The sequence below is a fragment of the Oncorhynchus kisutch genome, linkage group LG28 (genome assembly GCF_002021735.2).
Source record: "Oncorhynchus kisutch isolate 150728-3 linkage group LG28, Okis_V2, whole genome shotgun sequence".
NCBI classification, from domain to species: Eukaryota; Metazoa; Chordata; class Actinopteri; order Salmoniformes; family Salmonidae; genus Oncorhynchus; species Oncorhynchus kisutch.
Window position 1 is genome coordinate 38,177,160 of NC_034201.2, and position 22,873 is coordinate 38,200,032.

General features: G+C 43.4%; 1 protein-coding gene across 1 annotated transcript in view; it reads left to right on the top strand.

The window, feature by feature from the left end:
* The window catches only part of LOC109873382 (follistatin-related protein 4-like), a 259,021-nt gene that overhangs the window by 205,901 nt on the left and 30,247 nt on the right, over positions 1 to 22,873 (top strand). The window contains exon 7 of the mRNA XM_031808574.1: positions 12,930 to 13,096. Coding sequence (XP_031664434.1) covers positions 12,930 to 13,096 — 167 coding nt within the window. The remainder of the gene's footprint in view (positions 1 to 12,929; positions 13,097 to 22,873) is intronic.

The window sequence follows — 22,873 nt, forward strand, 5'->3', positions numbered from 1 at the left end:
AAGATGTCCTTTATAGTTCATATGGATAATCTTGTGAGGAAGCTTAAATTGAAATTTAAGTTTTTTATTTTTGTAATAAGGCTTGCTTCCTGCTGATGGCTAGAAAGAAGCTTGTTCAGGCCACTTTTCTCTCTGTAATTGATTATGGTAACTTGTTGTATATGCATGCAGCCTCATCTGTCTTACAGAGACTGGGCTCCTTGTGTTTTATTACAAATGCCAAGTCACTCACCCACCATTGCACCTTGTACCAAATGGTAGGTTGGACCTCACTTTCTATGCACAGAAAGTGAAATGTGTATGTGTTCATGTACAAAGCCCTTTTGAATGAACTCTTTACCTATGTAGTACCCGGTCTGCAAGGTGGTTGCAGTCCCTAGGACATTCACAGTTTTACACATGACTGCCGTCTCATCTTGCGCAGCAGAGGCATTGAATAGTCTACAATCCATGCTTCATCTAGATATGTTAGTGCCACTGAATTTAAAATATTGATGGGAGACTGTTACATTTGAGTGACTTTGGTCTGGCCACTCTACCATACATGCCTGATTGGTGGAATGTTGCAAATATGGTTCTCCTTCTGGAAGGTTCTCCAATCTCCACAGAGGAACTCTGGAGTGCAGCCTGAGTGACCATCGGGCTCTTGGTCACATCCCTGACCAAAGCTCTTCTCCCCGATTGCTCAGTTTGACCAGGCGGCCAGCTCTATGAAGAGTCTTGGTGATTCCAAACTTCCTTCACTTAAGAATGATGGAGGCCACGGTGTTCCTGGGGACCTTCAATGCTGCAGAAATGTTTTGGTACCCTTCCTCAGATCTGTGACTCGACACAAATCTGTCTCGGAGCTCTACGGACAATTTCTTCAACCTTATGGCTTGGTTTTTGCTCTGACATGCATTGCCAACTGTGGGACCTTATATAGACAGGTGTGTGCCTTTTCAAACCATGTCCAATCAATGGAATGTACCACAGGTGGATGATTAATGGAAACAGGATACACCTGTGCTCAATTTCGAGTCTCAAAGCAAAGGGTCTGTATACTTATGTAAATAATGTATTTCTGTTTTTTATTTTTAATACATTTGCTAACATAAAAAAAAACAGTTTTAATTTTGTCATTATGGGTTATTGTGTGTAGATTGATGTTTTCGCCTTGTCATTATGGTGCATTCGGAAAGTATTCAGACTCCTTGAGTTTTTCCACAAATGTTCCTTATTCTAAAATGGACTAAAACAGAATTTTTTTCATCATCAATCTACACACAATACCCCATCATGGCAAAGCGAAACAGGTTTTTAGAGGTTTTCATAAGCATTGTCTCTGTTTCACAAACTGATGGAAAACGTGGATGCCAAATTGCATATCTGAACATTTTGTATCCCAACTCTAGTGACAGCATCCAAAGAGAGAGATCCATACCGATTTACAAGGAAATGTCTGCAAAAACAGGCATGTTTTTTTAATAAGCCAATAAGCAGGCTAGGAGTGATGTACTTACAGAGCTCACTGAGAGATGGGTTCTGCCCATAGAGATTGAAAGAGGTCTCATCTTTGTATCCATGCAATTATGGCAGTGGGCGGCTCCATTGAGGCTTTCTCCATTTTAAAGTCCATTTTCTTCTTTTGTGTTTTAAAAAACCTGCAGTGCTGGAGTCCTGAACCAAATATTGTGTCATTAATTTATTGTGGCAACTTTTTTTACATTTAAAATTTTCTCCCCAATTTCGTGGTGTCCAATTGTTGTAGTAGCTACTATCTGGTCTCATCGCTACAACTCCCGTACGGGCTCGGGAGACGAAGGTTGAAAGTCATGCGTCCTCCGATACACAACTCAACCTAGCCGCACTGCTTCTTAACATAGCGCATCCAACCCGGAAGCCAGCCGCACCAATGTGTCGGAGGAAACACTGTGCACCTGGCAACCTTGGTTAGCGTGCACTGCGCCCGGCCCACCACAGGAGTCGCTGGTGCAATGAGACAAGGACATCCCTACTGACCAAGCCCTCCCTAACCCAGACGACGCTAGGCCAATTGTGCGTCGCCCCATGGACCTCCCGGTCGCAGCTGGTTACGACAGAGCCTGGGCGCGAACCCAGAGTCTTTCTGATGGCACAGCTGCCGCTGCAGTACAGCGCCCTTAACCACTGCGCTACCCGGGAAACCCTTATTGTGGCAACTTGATAGCGGTGTTGAAGCCATTTAGAAATCATATTACTCTATTTGAAGAAGAAGACTATACTCTGATCATTTGCTGATTGCTCAAAAAACATAGGAATCAGCACCACTGACTACTTTAAAATGGTGGAAGCCCTCAATGGCAATGTCCATGCTAAAACTAGTTATATCCAAGTTGAGTCCTCTATACATCTCTATGGTCCTGCCCAATCAATGACATCTTTCCTTATTTATAAACTTTGAAACATTGTTTAACAACCCCCCAATGTGATTGTTCTCATCATCCACCCTAGGTTTCTCTCCTATTCTTAGTGATTATAACAAGCCTCATTCTCCTTGTAGTTCAGGGCTCCCAGGGAGCTGCAGTCAGTCTCTCCACCTTGGCTTTGTTTGAGGAAAAGCCACTGGGGAACATTTACAGAGAAAGTGACACAGAGAGAGTGAGAGGTAGAGGGGGAGAGAAAGACAGCGAAAGAGGGAGAGAAAGACAGAGAGGGACAGAGAGGAGTATAGGGAATGAGGGAGAGAAGTAGAAAAAGAGTGAGACAGAAGAGGTATAGAGCAAGAGGCAGTAGGGCATTCATCTGTACCTGTGGAGAAGATTAAGGGTCTGGATTGTGTGTGATTAATGAGTGGGCTGCTGATTGCTCATCTTCATATTCCATCCATGAATTACCAGCACACTCGCCAACTGACACATTCAGATCCCTCAAATTGAAAAGAGAGATAGAATGAAAGAGAGAACTAAAGAAAGACAGAGAGAGAGGGAGGGACAGAGATAATGCATTATTCCAATGGTAATAGCCTCAGGTTTTGCTGTAAGCTTTTTATTCACATAACATCTCAACTACAGCAGAAAGCATTCCAATAATATGTAGAGAAAGCTTTGTACTGGGTCCCATTGGGTTGCAAGATACCACTTACACGTTCATTTAATTGAATGTTTCATCATTACAACATCATAGTCATAACGTTCTAGAATCAAATCAAATTTATTTATATAGCCCTTCGTACATCAGCTGATATCTCAAAGTGCTGTACAGAAACCCAGCCTAAAACCCCAAACAGCAAGCAATGCAGGTGTAGAAGCACGGTGGCTAGGAAAAACTCCCTAGAAAGGCCAAAACCTAGGAAGAAACCTAGAGAGGAACCAGGCTATATGGGGTGGCCAGTCCTCTTCTGGCTGTGCCTGGTGGAGATTATAACAGAACATGGCCAAGATGTTCAAATGTTCATAAATGACCAGCATGGTCGTATAATAATAAGGCAGAACAGTTGAAACTGGAGCAGCAGCACGCTCAGATGGACTGGGGACAGCAAGGAGTCATCATGTCAGCTAATCCTGGGGCATGGTCCTAGAGCTCAGGTCCTCCGAGAGAGAGAAAGAAAGAGAGAAGGAGAGAATTAGAGAACGCACACTTAGATTCACACAGGACACCGAATAGGACAGGAGAAGTACTCCAGATATAACAAACTGAAACTATAGAAAACCTTTAATTTACAGTACCAGTCAAAAGTTTGGACACACCTACTCATTCAAGGGTTTTTCTTTATTTTCAAAACTATGAAATAACACATTTGGAATCATATACAGTAGTAACCAAAAAAGTGTTAAACAAATCAAAACATATTTTATATTTGAGATTCTTCAAAGTAGCCACCCTTTGCCTTGATGACAGCTTTGCACAATCTTGGCATTCTTTCAACCAGCTTCATGAGGAATACTTTTCTAACAGTCTTGGAGTTCCCACATACGTATTACTGATTACTGATTACACATACGTATGCTGCTTTTCCTTCACTCTGCAGTCCAACCCATCCCAAACCATTTCAACTGGGTTGAGTTCGGGTGATTGTGGAAGCCAGGTCATCTGATCGAGCACTCCATCACTCTCCTTCTTGGTCAAATAGCCCTTACACAGCCTGGAGGTGTGATGGGTCATTGTCCTGTTGAAAAACAAATGATAGTCCCACTAAGCGCAAACCAGATGGGATGGCGTATCACTGCAGAATGCTGTGGTAGCCGTGCTGGTTAAGTATGACTTGAATTCTAAATAAATCATAGTGTCACCAGAAAAACACCCGCACACCATCACATCTCCTCCTCCATGCTTCACGGTGGGAACCACACATGCAGAGATCATCCGTTCACCTACTCTACGTCTCACAGACACGGCGGTTAGAACCAAAAATATCACATTTGGACTCATCAGACCAAAGGACAGATTTCCACCGGTCTAATGTCCATTGCTCGTGTTTTGTGGCCCAAGAAAGTCTCTTCTTCTTATTGGTGCCCTTTTGTGGTTGGTTCTTTGCAACAATTTGACCATGAAGGCCTGATTCACGCAGTCTCCTCTGAATATTTGAAGTTGAGCTGTGTCTGGTACTTGAACTCTGTGAAGCATTTATTTGGGCTGCAATCTGAGGTGCAGTTAACTAATGAACTTATCCTCTGAAGCAGAAGTAACTCTGGGTCTTCCTTTCCTGTAGCATTCCTCATGAGAGCCAGTTCCATCATAGCGCTTGAGGATTTTTTTCATCTGCACATTGGCATTTTCCGAATTGACTGACCTTCATGTCTTAAAGTAATGATTGACTGTCATTTCTCTTTGCTTATTTGAGCTGTTCTTGCCATAATATAAACTTGGTGTTTTACCAAATAGGGCTATCTTCTGAATACCACCCCAACCTTGTCACAACACAACTGATTGGCTCAAATGCATTAACCTCTTAAGCCTACGGGGGCGCTATTTCATTTTTGGATAAAAAGACGTTCCCGTTTTAAGCGCAATATATCGTCACAAAAAGATGCTCGACTATGCATGGAATTGGTAGCTTTGGAAAGAAGACACTCTGACGTTTCCAGAACTGCAAAGATTTTCACTGTGAGTGCACCAGAACTCATGCTACAGGCGAAACCAAGATGTTTCTGCAACCAGGAAATGAACAGGATTTCTGAGGCACCGATTTGCATAATCTCCTTATATGGCTGTGAATGGGACAGGAATGAGCCTGCCCTTTCTATCGTTTCCCCAAGGGGTCTGGAGCATTGTGACGTATTTGAAGGCATATCATTGGAAGATTGACCATAAGAGACTACATTTTCCAAGTGTCCCGCACGGTGTCCTGCGTGGAAATTGATGCGCAAAACTCAGGTGCTGGTATTTTTCCATGGAATTCAGAGACAAACCATGCTTCCACGAACGGCATATCAATGAAGAGATATGTGAAAAAACACCTTGGGGATTGAGTCAAACAACGTTTGCCATGTTTCGGTCGATATTATGGAGTTAATTCGGAAAAAAGTTCGACGTTTTGGTGACTGAATTTTCGGTTCGTTTCGGTAGCCAAATGTGTAGTAACAAAACGGAGCGATTTGTCCTACACAAAGGATCTTTCAGGAAAAACTGGACATCTGCTATGTAATTGAAACATCTGAAGTTAAATTATAATAAAATAAATATAAATTATTTTATTTGATTACTTTGCTGGTTTTTGTGAAAATGTTATGTGCTAAATGCTACGCTAATGCTACGCTAAATGCTACGGCAGCCATTATCACTCTTACACAAATGATTGATTTTCAATGGTTCAAAAGCATATTTTGAAAATCTGAGATGACAGTGTTGTTAAGAAAAGGCTAAGCTTGAGAGCAGGCATATTTATTTCATTTCATTTGCGATTTTGAGAAATCGTTAACGTTGCGTTATGGTAATGAGCCTGAGGGTGTAGTTACGCTCCCGGATACGGGATCAGTAGTTCAGAGAGGAAGGAAAGAAATTCCACAAATGGACTTTTAACAAGGCACAACTGTTAATTGAAATACATTCCAGGTGACTACCTCATGAAGCTGGTTGAGAGAATGCCAAGAGTGAATCTCAAATATAAAATATATTTTGATTTGTTTAACACTTTTTTGGTTACTACATGACTCCATACGTGTAATTTCATCATTTTGATGTTTTCACTATTATTCTACAATGTAGAAAATAGTACAAATAATGAAAAATCCTTGAATAGTAGGTGTCCAAACTTTTGACTGGTACTGTATATATACTTTAAAATTCAAAATCAAATAGCAAATATATCCTTGGTATGACCTTAAAACAATTACATATAGCTCCCCCGGTTTAGAATGGGTTAGACTGTTATGGGATAAAGCCCATTGCTAAGCAGGTTGGCAGCATTGTGGAATATGTAGCAAGTGCCAATAATGGCATATCAAACACATTGCTTTTAAGCCAAGGTGTTGATAATCTTAAGAAACAATGAATGCTGATACATGTTTCCATGCTCTAAGCTTCTCTGCCTTGTGCCTTATTAGCTGTTGAATTGAATTGCACATGTGATACATAGGATGAAGAGCTTAGGTACATAACTATATGTGTATACAAATAAAAATATATGCTAAATAATTTCCCAGGTGAATGCCGCTAGTTGAGGATGCTAATGAAAATATGCAGAGTATAGACAGCATGTTTAATACATGTAGTATTTCAGTTATTGTTACATGAGAGACAGCACTCCCCATCCATTTGTATACAACTATTTACTTTGTTAACCAAACACATTTCTTAGAATAAAAGTGAATGATATTGGCAGTGCTTAGTACGTCTTGCAATATGGCCCAGTTATGTTGAAAACATTATTGCCTAGTATTGAGCATTTATGGAAGAATGTGTCAGGGAGAAAGAGAGAGAGAGAGGGGGAGATAGACTGAATGAGAGACAGTTGAGGAAAGACAGGGAGAGAGCTAAAGATACAGTATATCCTATGCCCAGCCTCCTAGCCTGTGCCAATCTCTCTAAGTGGAAGTGTCAGGGTGCCTTAGCCACAACACTGAAAACTTAATCACAGCGCATCAGAGAGAGGAGGGAGGTGGAGCTGAGGAGACCAATCAAACATTTACGGCAAATTTTTACTGAGTCTAATGCTCCCCTCTCGACTCTCATTACTGTGTTTCGCTGCCTTGCCGACAGCCCTGCTCTCTTCTCCCCGTTTTGTTTCCAGGGATGTCTTATTTAGGCACACAAGGGCCTGGGTAATAGAGGAGGAAAGTGACGAGGTTTCTGGGCTACAGTCAGAGGCCCCCATTCGTTTTTCCATGGGAGAACTCATTCGTGCTTTGCATTTCAAATTCTGTGTGTTTTTTTGCATCAGAGGCCAGACACGAGCATCCTCCCTGTAGGCTACAGCGGCCGCTAGCAGTTACCACTGATGGATCAATAGTTTAGGAATCACAGGAAAGTCAATTACACGGGCTATTTTTGGGTAGTAAAAAAAGCCTAGGAGTCATTAAGGAGATAATGTCATGTCAACCTTATCCAGCAGGGAGAGCAATGCAGGCATGGCCAGTGGATATGCAATTTGTCTGCCTTTGTCACATGAGCCTGCTCCTCTTGAGCAGAGGAGGCTGTTGACTGTGTAGTCGTCTGGTAAACAATGGGACGGAGAGAGCCCTCTCTTCAGGGAACCTCAATCTCCAAAGCTGGAGTCAAAATCGCCACGTGGCGTCAGGATTTATTTCACATCGAATTGCTCAGAGCCAACAAAAGATGAAACTACCGCCATTCCAAAATAGAGTAAATTGTTAGGTAGGTGTTTTGTGTGTGTGTGCTTTTGTGCCAGACAAAAGAGTATACCACAAAACAGTTGGAAGGAAAAGTATAGTATAGGGTGACCTTGACTGATATTTTCTAGATGCAATGGGTTTGAAAAGTTCAGGTTGACTATGCCATATCAATACGATAACATCCATCTTAGTGCACTCTTCATTTTAAATTTGATTCAGCATATAGGTGTCAAAGTGTATATATCCTGTAAATAGCCAAATATGCCTTGGTTTTAGCAATAAATAAGCAATTTTACCAACAAGTTGATGATTTTCTCTCAATTTTAGTTTTGCTTTTGGTATGGCAACATCTCAAGACCCTGTAAACCAGGGACAGGCAACTACATTCAGCCGCAGGCCGATGTTTGTCGGAGGAAATGGTCGGAGGTAGGGTTGCAAAGCAAGGGTATATAAACTACCAGAATGTTGGTATCGTTCACGGATTTTATGTAATCCATCACAAGACATCTAGTGGACATTTTGGGTACTTCAGATTTGTACAAATCAAATCAAATCAAATGTATTTATATAGCCCTTCGTACATCAGCTGATATCTCAGCTGATATCTCAAAGTGCTGTACAGAAACCCAGCCTAAAACCCCAAACAGCAAGCAATGCAGGTGTAGAAGCGTCTGTAATTATCTCTGGTCCTCTGTGTGGCATTATTACATGTAAAATATATGAAATAATTAAATAGAAAAATTCATGACAAAGCTGTAAAACATCCTATACATAAACCATCAACTTCGTGAATACCATTGGTGTTTAATATGAGGGTTTCAGCATGAAATAAAACATGTTTTACACACTTTTATTTATTTTACTATGTCAGTACGTATTTGTTGTCAATGTTTTGCCGTCAAACTGGTGGCAGTTGTGAAAACTGTCAGCAGTTGGAAGAGTTGCAGAGTTATTATTTAGGCCATTTTTTCCTGAACCATATGGTCTATGTACTATAAACTCATGGACAATATGGATAATATATATTATAAAACACTAATACTATATACAGGGGTGAAAGTAGATTTAATGTATTAACGGTGTCCCAAGTTCCGCACATATATATATTTTTACAATAAATTACAAAAATGACAGGGTAGCCTACTCTGCTGACTCTGACAAACAGTGAAGTCTGATCCGTATAATCGGCGTATGAAAAGGTGGGACACAAATACAACATGACGTCCATCTAACCTGGAGGAGGAAATTAGTGTTCAAAAACCAATGAAAGTGTCACTGACCCAATGATGACGACAGTGAATATGCACCACACTGAGGATATGGCCGATGTTCTACGCTGGTGCCGATAAGATAGGCTACTGTTTTGATTCATTAAGTTAAGCATTTTGATAACCAAACGACAGATTGGAGTCTTTTCATTGTCATCTCTTTACAGCAATAGTGATTGGCTTTCCAAACAGTTTTTCCGCAATTGTATTTTTAAATATTGCCATACGCCTTCCTGGGTCTCTCTGATTTTCACTGACAGTCGCAACTCAACAATCATCTATTTGGTATTTGCAGCACGCTCTGCGCAAATTGCGGGCCTTTCCAACTGTAGGCAATGCAATTTAAAACAACCCACAGATTCTTTTTTTAAAGAAGCTAATGATTCTCTGTGGCCAAATCATGATTTCTGATGTAGTAGCCTATTTGTAATGCTTTTATTTCTTTCTGTGTAGACAGGAGTAAGCTAATTAGAGTATTGGCAATTTAATATGCCTTCTAATGTGGCATAAACACAACCAGTCATGATGTTTTCATCATCCTGTATGCTGCCCGCACACATTCCTCCACTCACAAAATAATTTCAGCATCCAACCCCCAACAGTGCACTGTGCACCGGCAATTTGATGAGTAGAAAGAGACATATGTTATGAAACACCTACATGTATTGTAATGACGTTCTGTGATTGTCATTAGGTTCACACGTGTAGCCTGAATTGATGCATCCACTGTTGTCCAATCACGCCTCGGTATCAGCCACTCATCTCTGCCTTGTCCACAGGCATCTCGGCCACTCATCTCCGCCTGTACAATATGTAAGTGTACTCCTCAAACCACAATGCAATTTGTAGCATATACCACCTGGTGTCCTGCCAATTCGTACACGGTTCATGTGTCTGACATGCAGTAATGTTAAGTAATGGTGTCGTAACCTATAGGTTTTTGGGGCATGTTGTATTAATTGTGATAAGCTCATGTTTTACCGGTACGGCGTTCCCCAACTATTTATTTTGCTGGGATGCCGTACCGGACCATACCGCCTTACTTTCACCCCTGACTATATATTACTGCATTTTTTAAAAAGTTATAAAAGTATAAATTACCAAGCTTATGATAGATTGCCATAGAAGTTATTCAAGTATAAATTACCAAATTTATGATAGATTTCTATAGAGTTTCTGTTAATTACCAAAATTACTGAAGATTCTGGAAACTGTAGTAAACTACTGGTAGCTTTGCAACCCTAGTGGTGTGGCCGGAATATAAGGGTAATAATTTGTTCGTTGCACATTCACTACAACTAAGCCCAAAAAGAGATTGTATTTTAAAATAACAATCATTATACCTTGATTACATTGAGACACGATCATGTCTATTTTTTTGTTTGTGAGAATACTTGGGAACACATTTCCTGAATTAAACTCATTTTAGCTGGATTCCTGATGATTTTACAGTGTTTTGTGACCCCTGCTATAAACCAACATGTCCTTTTCTTTACTCTATACTCATATGCTGTACAACATGGATGTTATGTTTGAAGCCTGAAATGTGGCAAAAGGTCGCAAAGTTCAAGGGGGCCGAATACTTTCGCAAGGCACTGTATGTTAATGTGGGCTGTTTTTCGCACTTTTCTGGGATTCTTGATTGTTTTTACTGGAAGGCTTATCAGAGATAGACATGACAGTGACCTTTATGTTTGGGATGATAGTTCCGGGTGGGCTGCACACAGTGGACTTCCTACTAGGGCACATAGCCTCAGTGCTAACAGTATAACTCAGGTTGATAGGCACATGATTACTGCATACAATAGCTGTAGGATTGACACTTAGGGGAGTTAGAGGGACATACGTTAGGTTACTTACATTATGACTGCCAACATCCCTGGGACAATGTATATTTGAAGCAGCACTATGACAACTCACCAACGCAATGGTAAGGATTATCTGAGCAGGGCATGGGTCACTGATAAGTCATTGTCTCAACACAGCCTTGAAATGCGAGGACAGGGTCCAGGAGCCAAGATGATTTGGATGGACTTCATGTAGAGCATCTTCTGTTTCCAAAAGGTGTTAAAGTTATCTAAAACATGTGTGCCAAAAGACTTATAGTAGTCTTTCAGCCAGGTATGTAATGCCTGCTGAATCTTTCACAACCATGGTCCAATGATGGTACCGGGCCTGAAATAATTGACTGCTTTTTCGGATCTTTCAGAGCTAAAATCAATTCTTCAAAATATATTTTCAGCCATTCCAAGCTAGCCCTTCTAATGTTGGACTACGACAGAATTAGCCCCCGGCAGCTGTCATAGAACGGCAGGAAGCAGCCTTGTAATGCCCTGTACTCGTGCTCCAGATTTTTGCTCCGGGAACCGAGATGTTTTTCACGATAGAGCTGCCGATGACAACAGCTGGTGAAATGGCTGAGGAGGTTTGAACATTCTTTCGCCTCGAATGGTTTAGAAGACCCCTCTAGGAAAGATGGGAGGTGGTGCCCGAAGGCCAGAGCCAGCCTTAGAATCCTCCGTAGCTGATGAAGGGGCCGGAGTCTCAGACACCCTCACAGCTGTGGAGATGCGACACGGCAGCGACACTCTCACCAGGCCAGAGCGGCGTCCAGCTTCTGGAGTAGAAGATAAAGAGAAAGTAGGCGGGCATGGATTCCCCAGTAGCTTGTGTAAGTTTTCTACTTGTTTTCTTAGAGTAGCCACTTTGCCCCTGTAGTCCTCTGCAAGCAAACAGTTGCTACATTGAAAGTTCAGACTGTCCACATTGTCCCGGTATAGAGCAACAAAAAAAATCTCCTGCAGCATTGAAAACGTTCGTTAGTCTAGCTGGGCTCCCGTGTCTCTCGTCACAGGAATTTACTAAAAGTTTGCTATGAGCTACAGTGGATTTGCAAATATAGCCTGCACCCCGCCTCCTGAAACAAGCACAGCCAGTGAAATGGCAAACACACAAGCACAACACACACCCGAGTAACACACCAGTACTGCAAACTGAGAGAAAGCAGAGGACATGCTCACTGTATGGATCACGGCAGCACATACACTATACGAGCGGGAGATGACCAACATGCAAGTCCGTGCCGTAGAAACAAGCAGTATATCATGGGGCAGTTAGCCAAAACTTTGGTTAACCAGTTAGGGAGAAACAGGTAGCAGGAGCAGTCGCTAACCAACAAGCAGCGTGAATAAGCTGCATGAACGAGCAGCGTTATAGTCTTCCTTAAGAACCCAACCAATATTGTCCCACTGTCGTTGTGGGACACGGATTTTATAATGTCATATGTTTTTCCCCCAACACCCCTTTCCATCAATTTGTATAGCGGACCCTCATGCCAAATTGAGTCAAAGGCTTTTTTTAAATCAACAAAGCTTGAGAAGACTTTGCCTTTGTTTTGGTTTGTTTGTTTGTCAGGGTGTGCAGGGTGAATACTTGGCCTGTTGTATGATATTTGGTAAAAAGCCAATTTGACATTTGCTCAGTACATCGTTTTCACTGAGGAAATGTACGAGTCTGCTGTTAATGATAATGCAGAGGATTTTCCCAAGGTTGCTGTTGATTCATATCCCACGGTAGTTATTGGGGTCAAATTTGTCTCCACTTTTGTGGATTGAAGTGATCAGTCCTTGGTTCCAAATATTGGGGAAGATGCTAGAGCTAAGGATTATGTTTTAGTATAGCCAATTGGAATTTGTTGTCTCTATATTTTATCATTTCATTGAGGATATCATCAACACCACATGTCTTTTTGGGTTGGAGGGTTCATTCGAGGTAATTGTCGAATCCAATGGGTTCTGGTGGTGTTTAATAGTTGATTCTAAGATTTGTATTTGATCATGTATATGTTTTTGCTGTTTGTTCTATGTAAATCTCTCTCTCTCGCTCTCTCTCTCTATATGTATATATACAGAGGTTGTTCAGTTGAGCTTGGCTGAGGACCAGAGAATGAGCATCTCCACGGTAACGGTAGGCCTCAGCACCGTGCTGTCCTGTGCCATCCAGGGGACGCTGCGGCCACCAATCATCTGGAAGAGGAATGGGATAATACTCAACTTCCTGGACCTGGAGGATATCAATGTGAGTCCTAGGCAGGAGCAATTGGCTGTTTCAGAGGGTATAAAGGGGAAGTTCAGTCATTTGCTTTGTAAAATCTTGATGTTAAATGGTTCCTCACCCTGAAAGTAGTCCATGGCCCAGGAGAAAATGCTGAACATACCCTTTAAGTTGTAAAGCTACATATCATGTTTTGACATGAATTAAATCATGCTTATCTGCTCATGCTAATCCTACAAAATATGGTTGTGATTAACACAAGCAGACGCCTCCACCCCAAAACTGCAGATGTGAGTTTGTGTAACCCTTTTTTCCATCTTTACATTTAAAGGGGCTTTTCAAGGTGAAACACTGAACAAGTGTCCAACATTGTGAACTTTGATGTGTGGTGTTTTTAGAAACGCTGCTTTTAAGACGTTTATAATTGGGCTTTTGATTAATATTTGATCATCCTCAGAACATGTCTCAGCAGGGGCTCTTCACATTGGTTTAAAACAATGAATCAATAACGTTAGATAAAGATTCACAGAAAATAAGTAAGAAATGCTAATTCCCATTAACCCAATGTATGCATCTTCTTCTCCCAGCCTGTTTAAAAAACAAAACAAACAGGCCTGTGTTTTCCTCTTGCTTTGAATCATTGGTTCTAATTGTAAATAATGTAATGATTTGGGTCTCAGGAGCTCTGCCAGGTGTCTTGCTGAACTCAAAGAGCACAAACCATATTAAAATGATTGCATGGGAATTGGGCTTGGCTGCATGTGGTTAATGAACTATAGAGCGGCAGTGGCGGTGAGCTGTTTAGTTCAACTGCACAGCTGACAGCGTGGGACTGTGTTTATCCATCCACCAGCTAATTAGAATTCTCTAATTGAATGTTAATGAATTGGCCAGAGAGCCAATAAGCAATGACATGCACGACAACTGGCATGTGCTTAGGCGGGGTCGCGCTGAGGACAAGGAAGTGGGAGAAAACAAGGTCCTCTGTGTAACATGAGACTACTACTGTTTCCATGGAGTTAGGTTATGCAGTGATAAATAGTGTGTGAAGACAATTACAATTGTCACTAATGAATAATTATAAATAATAACTTTTACAAACATGAAGGTGTGCACGATAAGACATGTGCCCTTCAGCATAATGTGTTTCCATGTAATCCTTAGGCAGTGTTACACCCTTTTAATGCTTAGAGTCTGCATGGGAAGTGTTGCCTGCTATTGTGTAATACCACTGCATCTCAATGAAGAACAAAGAATAGAAAGCATACTGATCGAAGGCCTTGTGTGTGATTTGTCGCTGTGACATGGTGAGGTTGGACCCAGGTGCAGAGAAGAGACCAGACGAAGAATCAGTGGTTAAGGATAAATATAATACTTCACCGAGAAACGGTAACAGAAACACTTACACCCAACCTAAAGACATTGAAAGTATCTTTCTTCTGGAACCTAGTTACACAAATATGCACTCAACAAAAACTAGCCATACCTTGCTGTGCTGGGCCCAGTCAGACCTTTGACACATTCACCCACTCCCCTGTTGAAAGATCAGCCACAAAACTTTGGCACCATTGTAACAGGTTGTAATCAAGCCCTGGTCTCCAGCATGGGAACAGAAGAGGACAACCTGGTGCAGTAGTCTCAGGTTGGACTACTCCAAATCATCTTGGTTCTGACACACACACACACACACACACACACACAAAGTGAGACACCTTCGGTCATTCCTAACCCATCCATAAATGCTCTATATCACATTATGCTGTACTTAATTGAAAGTCAGACGCCTTTCGTCGTTATATAACACATACATAAATGCCTTATATCAAATGGTGCTGTACTTACTATAAAGTCAGAAACCTTTGGTCATTCATAACACACATAAAGGCTTAATGAGGTAAACACAAATGTATTACAACTTAGGGACTTATCACTAACAGCTCAAACAAATTCATTTTTATTTGTACATAAAAAAATCTACAAATACATGAAGTTTCAAAAAGTCCAGCAATGCAATTACATTGAACATTACACAGGGCTGTGAATAGTGTAGCTTGTCGCTGAGCTGGCAGACAAATGGATCTTGCCTCTCTTCCTGATGGAAATACTGCATGTTGGTAACAACAAAGAAAGTTATCAGGTCTGTTAGGAAATGCCTTTGTCAAACCATCTGGATAAGGGCATTTATGTGCTGCGGCTTCCTTCATGATCTGGCATCTGTAAATTGGTATAGAATCAGCTTGATCCCCTCTATCGAAGACACTTGGACCTTCTTTTTTAATATTTTCAGTGATGTCGTTAACAAACACACCCCCATAAAGAAAATTTGAATTAAAAACAGGTTCAGCCCCTGGTTCGACCATGATCTGGCAGAGTTACTCCACCTCAAGAATTCCATTTGGCAAATGGCTTGGCACACACATACTCAGGCTGACCGGCTCTCATTCAGGCAAATTAGAAATAAGTACACTCAGGCTATCCAGAAGGCCAAACTTAATTACTTTAAGGAGCAGTTCTCTCTCTGTGGGTCTAACCCAAGAAGTTCTGGAAAATGGTTAAAGATCTGGAGAATAAACCAACCTCATTACAGCTGCCCGTGTCCCTTAATGTTGATGATGTGGTTGTTACTGACAAGGAGCACATGGCTGAGTTCTTTAATCACCACTTCATTAAGTCACGATTCCTATTTGACTCTGCCATGCCTCCTTGCCCGTCCAATATTTCCTCATCTCCCACCCCTTCTAATGCAACTAGCCATGATGCTCCTCCCTCTTTTCCCTCTGCCACGCTACAAAGTTTCTCCCTGCAGGCGGTCACTGAGTCTGAGGTGCTAAAGGAGCTCCTTAAACTTGACCCCAAAAAACCATCTGATTCAGATGGTTTAGACCCTTTCTTCTTTGAGGTTGCTGCCCCTATCCTCGCCAAGCCTATCTCTGACCTTTTTAACCTGTCTCTCCTCTCTGGGGAGGATCCCACGGTGCGTCCTTTATTTAAAGGGGGAGATCAAGCTGATCCTAACTGTTATAGGCCAATTTCTATTTTGCACTGTTTATCAAAAGTGTTGGAAAAATAATCAAATGATTGGCTTTCTTGATGTCTATAGTATTCTCACGGCAATCTGGTTTCTGCTCAGGTTATGGGTGTTTCACTGCAACCTTAAAGGTCCTAAATTATGTCACCATTGCCCTTGATTCTAAGCAATGTTGTGATGCTATATTTATTTACTTGGCCAAAGCTTTTGATACGCTAGACCATTCCATTCTTGTGGGCCGGCTAAGGAGTACTGGTGTCTCCGAGGGGTATTTGGCCTGGTTTGCTAACTACTTCTCTCAAAGAGTGCAGGTATTGGCTGTCTCAGCCAATACCTGTCACCAAGGGAGTACCCCAAGGCTCGATCCTAGGCCCCACACTCTTCTCAATTTATCTCAACAACATAGTTCAAGCATTAGGAAGCTCTCTCATCCGGTTATATGCGGTTGGTAGCCTTATACTCAGCTGGCCCCTCCCAGGATTTTGTGTTAAACGCTCTACAACAAAGCTTTCTTAGTGTCCAACAAGCTTTCTTTGCCCTTAACCTTGTCTTGAACACCTCCAAAACAAAAGTAATGTGGTTTGGTAAGAAGAATGCCCTCTCCCCACCAGTATGATTACTAGCTCTAAGTGTTTAGAGCTTTAGGTAGTCACCTTATACAAGTACTTGGAAGTATGGCTAGACAGTACACGGTCCTTCTCTCAGCACATATCAAAGCTGCAGGCTAAGGATAAATCTAGACTTGGTTTCCTCTATCGTAATCACTCCTCTTTCATCACAGCTGCCTAGCTAACCCTGATTCAGATGACCATCCTAACCATGCTAGATTACGGAGACATCATTTATAGATCGGCAGGTAAGGGTGGTCTCGAGCGGCTAGATTTGCCACCAATGCTCCTTATAGGACACATCACTGCACTCTATACTCCTCTGTAAACTGGTCATCTCTGTATACCTGTCCCTCATCCTCCACATACAACACCTGTTCTGCCAGTCCCATTCTGTTAAAGGTCCCCAAAGCACACACATCCCTGGATCACTCCTCTTTTCAGTTTGCTGCAGAGAGAGACTGGAACGAGCTGCAAAAACACTCAAACTGGACCGTTTTGTCTCCATTTCTTCATTCAAAGACTGAATCATGGACACTCTTACTGACAGCTGTGGCTGCTTCTCGTGATGTATTGTTGTCTCTACGATCTTGCCCTTTGTGCTGTTGTCTGTGCCCAATAATGTTTGTACTGTACCATGTTTTGTGCTGCTACCATGTTGTGCTGCTGCCATGTTGTGTTGCTACCATGTTGTTGTCCTGTCGTGTTGCTACAATGCTGTGTTTTCATGTGTTACTGCCTTGCTATGTTGTTGTCTTAGGTCTCTCTTTATGTAGTGTTGTGTTGTCTTTCTTGTCGTGATGTGTGTTTTGTCCTATATTTTTATTTTATTTTTTATTTTTAATACCCACAGGAGGCCTTTTGCCTTTTGGTAGGCCGTCATTGTAAATAAGAATTTCTTCTTAACTGACTTGCCTAGTTAAATAAAGGTTGAATATATATTTATTTTTTATAATTAAAGATGGGAAACTCTATTCAATTCGTAATATTATATTCCTATTTCATTTACAAATCTCATGACGTGATTATGAGACTTGGCTGATTCTAGGGGGATTTTGGTTAGCTAGCAATTGCTGTGAAGTCATTACACATTACGATTGAGGCAGCTACAGTATGTAATCTAATTCAACACTTAACTACTAAGAATTCATTTAAATTACAATAAATGAACATTAACTTAATTGTCTTTCGCTCTCCAGTGGCAGCACAAGTGGGGCATTTGATTTGATCCACATGATCAGCGTTTCATGAGCCACACTAAAGAAGTACTTCCGGGTCATGGAATTTGGGGAATTTAAATGTAAAAAAAAAAAAAATCCCCCTCATCAATCTACACACAATACCCCATAATGATATCACAATACCCCATAATGATATCACAATGCCCCATAATGACAAAGCAAAAACAGTTTTTTAGAAATGTTAGAAAATGTATTTAACGAAATTAAACTGAAATATCACATTTACATAAGTATTTAGACCCTTTACTCAGTACTTTGTTGAAACACATTTGGCAGCGATTACAGCCTCAAGTCTTCTTCAGTATGACGCTACAAGCATGGCACACCTATATTTGGGGACTTTTTCCCATTGTTCTCCTCAGAGCCTCTCAAGCTCTGTCAGATTGCATGGCGAGCATCGCTGCACAGGTATTTTCAGGTCTCTCCAGAGATGTTCGATTGGGTTCAAGTCCGAGCTCTGGCTGGGCCACTCAAGGACATTTAGACTTGTCCCGAAGTCACTCCTGCGTTGTATTGGCTGTGTGCTTAGGGTCGTTGTCCTGTTGTCCTGAAGGTGAACGCTCAGGTCCTGAGCGCTCTGGAGCAAGTTTTCATCAAGGATCTCCCTGTACTTTGCTCCGTTCATCTCTCCCAGTCCCTGCCGTTGAAAGACATCCCCACAGCATGATGCTGCCACCACCACGATTCACCATAGGGATGGTGCCAGATTTCACACATGATGCTTGGCATTCAGGCAAAAGAGTTCAATCTTGATTTCATAAGACCAGAGAATCTTATTACTCATGGTCTGAGATTCTTTAGGTGCATTTTGGCAAACTCCATGCGAGGAGTCATGTGCCTTTTACTCAGGAGTGGCTTCCGTCTGGCCACTCTACCATAAAGGCCTGATTGGTAGAGTGCTGCTGAGATGGTTGTCCTTCTGGAAGGTTCTCCCATCTCCACTGAGCTCAATTTGAGTCTCATAGCAAAGGGTCTGAATACTTATGTAAATAAGGTATTTCTGTTTGTTATTTTTCATAAATTTGCACAAAAAAACGTTTTTCACTTTGTCATTATGGGATATTGTGTGTAGATTGATGAGGGGAAACAATTATTTCATCAATTTTAGAAAAAGGCTGTAACATAAGAAAATATGGAAAAAGTCAAGGGTTCTGAATACTTTCCCGAATGCACTGTATATGAAAAACAATTGTCTAAACATGAACAATTATTCATTTTTGTACATTTTTAAGTGAAAGGTGTTGTCACGCCCTGGTCTAAGTATTTTGTGTTTATCTTCATGTATTGGGTCAGGCCAGGGTGTGGCATGGGGTTTTGTATTGTGGTGTGTTTTGTCTTGGGGTTTTGGTGTGTATGTATTGGGATTGTAGCTAGTGGGGTTATCTAGCAAGGTCTATGGCTGTCTGGAGTGGTTCTCAATCAGAGGCAGGTGTTTATCGTTGTCTCTGATTGGGAACCATATTTAGGCAGCCATATTCTTTGAGTTTGTCGTGGGTGATTGTCCTTAGTGTCCTGATGTCCTTGGTATGTGTTAGTTTACACTAGTATAGGCTGTTTCGATTTTCGTTACGTTTATTGTTTTGTAGTGTTTGTGTTTAGTGTGTTTGTCATTAAACATGAATCGTAATCTACACGCTGCATTTTGGTCCGACTCTCCTTCACACCTAGAAAACCGTAACAGAATCACCCACCACCAACGGACCAAGCAGCGTGTTAACAGGCAGGAGCAGCCCATAGAGGAGATGCGCTATAAGGATTTCTGGACATGGGAGGAGATCCTAAACGGAGAAGGACCCTGGGCTCAGCCTGGAGAATATCGCCGCCCCAAAGAAGAACTGGATGCGGTGAAAGCGGAGAGGCGCCGGTATGAGGAGGCAGCACGGCGACTCGGAAGGAAGCCTGAGAATCAGCCCCAAAAATTTCTTGGGGGGGGGGGCTCAGGGAGAGTGTGGCAGAGTCAGGAGTCAGACCTGAGCCAACTCTCCCTGTTTATCGTGAGGAGCCAAGGAGGAGACCAGAATCAGAGTCGGTGTTGGAGGTGAGCGAAGCAGAGACTGAAGGAGTTAATGGGGAAATTGGAGGAGAGAGAAATGAGGGAGTTGCTATGTTGGTGCTTTTTGCATGGAATTCGCCCGACGGAACGTGTCGGGGATTTGATGGCACCTGGGTTAGCGCTCCATACTCGTCCTGAGGTGCGTGTTAGTCGGCTGGTGAAGTTGGTGCCAGCCTCACGCACCAGGCCTCCTGTGCACATCCCTAGCCTTGCACGTCCTGTGCCAGCACTGCTCTCAAGATCTCCAGTACACCTTCATGGTCTAGCCCATCCTGTGCCACCTCCACACTCCAGCCCTCCGGTAGCAGCTCCCCGCACCAGGTTTCCTGTGCGTGTTCTAGGTTCAGTACCACTAGTACCAGCACCACGCATCAGGTCTACAGTGCGCCTCGCCTCTCCAGCACTGCCGGAGCCTTTCTCCTCTCCTGCGCTGCCGGAATCTCCCATCTGTTCAGTGCTGCCAGAGCCTTTCTCCTCTACAGCGCTGCTGGAGTCTCCCGCCTGTTCAGCGCAGCCAGAGCCTCTCTCCTCTCCTGCGCTGCCGGTGTCTCCCGCCTGTTCAGCGCAGCCAGAGCTGCCAGCCTGCATGGAGAAGCCAGAGCTGCCAGCCTGCATGGAGCAGCCAGAGCTGTCAGTCTGCATGGAGCAGCCAGAGCTGTCAGTCTGCATGGAGCAGCCAGAGATGTCAGTCTGCATGGAGCAGCCAGAGATGTCAGTCTGCATGGAGCAGCCAGAGATGCCAGTCTGCATGGAGCAGCCAGAGTTGTCAGTCTGCATGGAGCAGCCAGAGATGTCAGTCTGCATTGAGCAGCCAGAGATGTCAGTCTGCATGGAGCAGCCAGAGCTGTCAGTCTGCATGAAGCAGCCCGAGCTGCCAGTCTGTAAGGAGCTGCCAGTCTGCACGGAGCTGTCAGTCTGCAAGGAGCTGTCAGTCTGCAAGGAGCTGCCAGTCTGCAAGGAGCTGCCAGTCTGCAAGGAGCTGCCAGTCTGCACGGAGCCGCCAGAGCTGCCAGTCTGTAAGAAGCCGCCAGAGCTGTCAGCCTACATGGAGCAGCCAGAGCCGCCAGTCAGCATGGAGCAGCCAGAGCCGCCAGTCAGCATGGAGCAGCCAGATCTTTCAGTCTTCCAGATCCACCAGTCAGCCAGACTCTTCCAGATCCGCCAGTCAGCCAGACTCTTCCAGATCCGCCAGTCAGCCAGACTCTTCCAGATCCGCCAGTCAGCCAGACTCTTCCAGATCCGCCAGTCAGCCAGACTCTTCCAGATCCGCCAGTCAGCCAGACTCTTCCAGATCCGCCAGTCAGCCAGACTCTTCCAGATCCGCCAGTCAGCCAGACTCTTCCAGATCCGCCAGTCAGCCAGACTCTTCCAGATCCGCCAGTCAGCCAGACTCTTCCAGATCCGCCAGTCAGCCAGACTCTTCCAGATCCGCCAGTCAGCCAGACTCTTCCAGATCTGCCAGTCAACCAGACTCTTCCAGATCTGCCAGTCAACCAGACTCTTCCAGATCCGCCAGTCAACCAGACTCTTCCAGATCCGCCAGTCAGCCAGCATCTGCCAGTCGGCCAGCATCTGCCAGTCGGCCAGGATCCGCCAGTCAGCCAGGATCCGCCAGTCAGCCAGGATCTGCCAGCCAGCCAGGATCTGGTAGATCTACCTACCTGCCTGAGCTTCCTCTCACTCCTGAGCTTCCTCTCAGAGCTTCCTCTCACTCCTGAGCTTCCTCTCACTCCTGAGCTTCCTCTCACTCCTGAGCTTCCTCTCACTCCTGAGCTTCCTCTCACTCCTGAGCTTTCTCTCACTCCTTAGCTTACTCTCACTCCTTAGCTTTCTCTCACTCCTTAGCTTTCTCTCACTCCCGAGCTTTCTCTCACTCCCGAGCTTTCTCTCACTCCCGAGCTTCCCCTCAGTCCCGAGCTGCCTCAGTCCCGAGCTGTCCATCAGTCCCGATCTGCTCCTCAGTCCAGTGGGGTTCTGGGTGAGGACCACTAGGCCATGGTCGGCGGCGAGGATGGACTATCCAGGGACGCGAGGAGAGGGCACTAAGACATTGACTGAGTGGGTTCCACGTCCCGCGCCGGAGCCGCCACCATGGACAGACGCCCACCCGGACCCTCCCTATTGTTTTGAGGTGCGTTCGGGAGTCCACACCTTAGGGGGGGGGGGGGGGGTTCTGTCACGCCCTGGTCTAAGTATTTTGTGTTTATCTTCATGTATTGGGTCAGGCCAGGGTGTGGCATGGGGTTTTGTATTGTGGTGTGTTTTGTCTTGGGGTTTTGGTGTGTATGTATTGGGATTGTAGCTAGTGGGGTTATCTAGCAAGGTCTATGGCTGTCTGGAGTGGTTCTCAATCAGAGGCAGGTGTTTATCGTTGTCTCTGATTGGGAACCATATTTAGGCAGCCATATTCTTTGAGTTTGTCGTGGGTGATTGTCCTTAGTGTCCTGATGTCCTTGTTCTGTGTTAGTTTACACAAGTATAGGCTGTTTCGGTTTTCGTTACATTTATTGTTTTGCAGTGTTTGTGTTTAGTGTGTTTGTCATTAAACATGAATCGTAATCTACACGCTGCATTTTGGTCCGACTCTCCTTCACACCTAGAAAACCGTAACAGGTGTATTCAGTTTCGGTTTTAAAACATGTTCCAAGGTCAAATAAATGCCCCCAATCGAATCAATACATATTGGCTTATAAAGCTAAAACTACTCTGGGAGCTGCAGTAAAAGCGTTGTAGGAAATACTCTGTAGGGTCTGTAGAATGTATGTATGTATGGTGTCACTTCATCGGGCTCTGAATAATACAAAGTGTTGCTGGCCTTACTGCACTACAGAAAACCTGCTAACCAAACAACAGTGAGAAAACTGGGGAAAA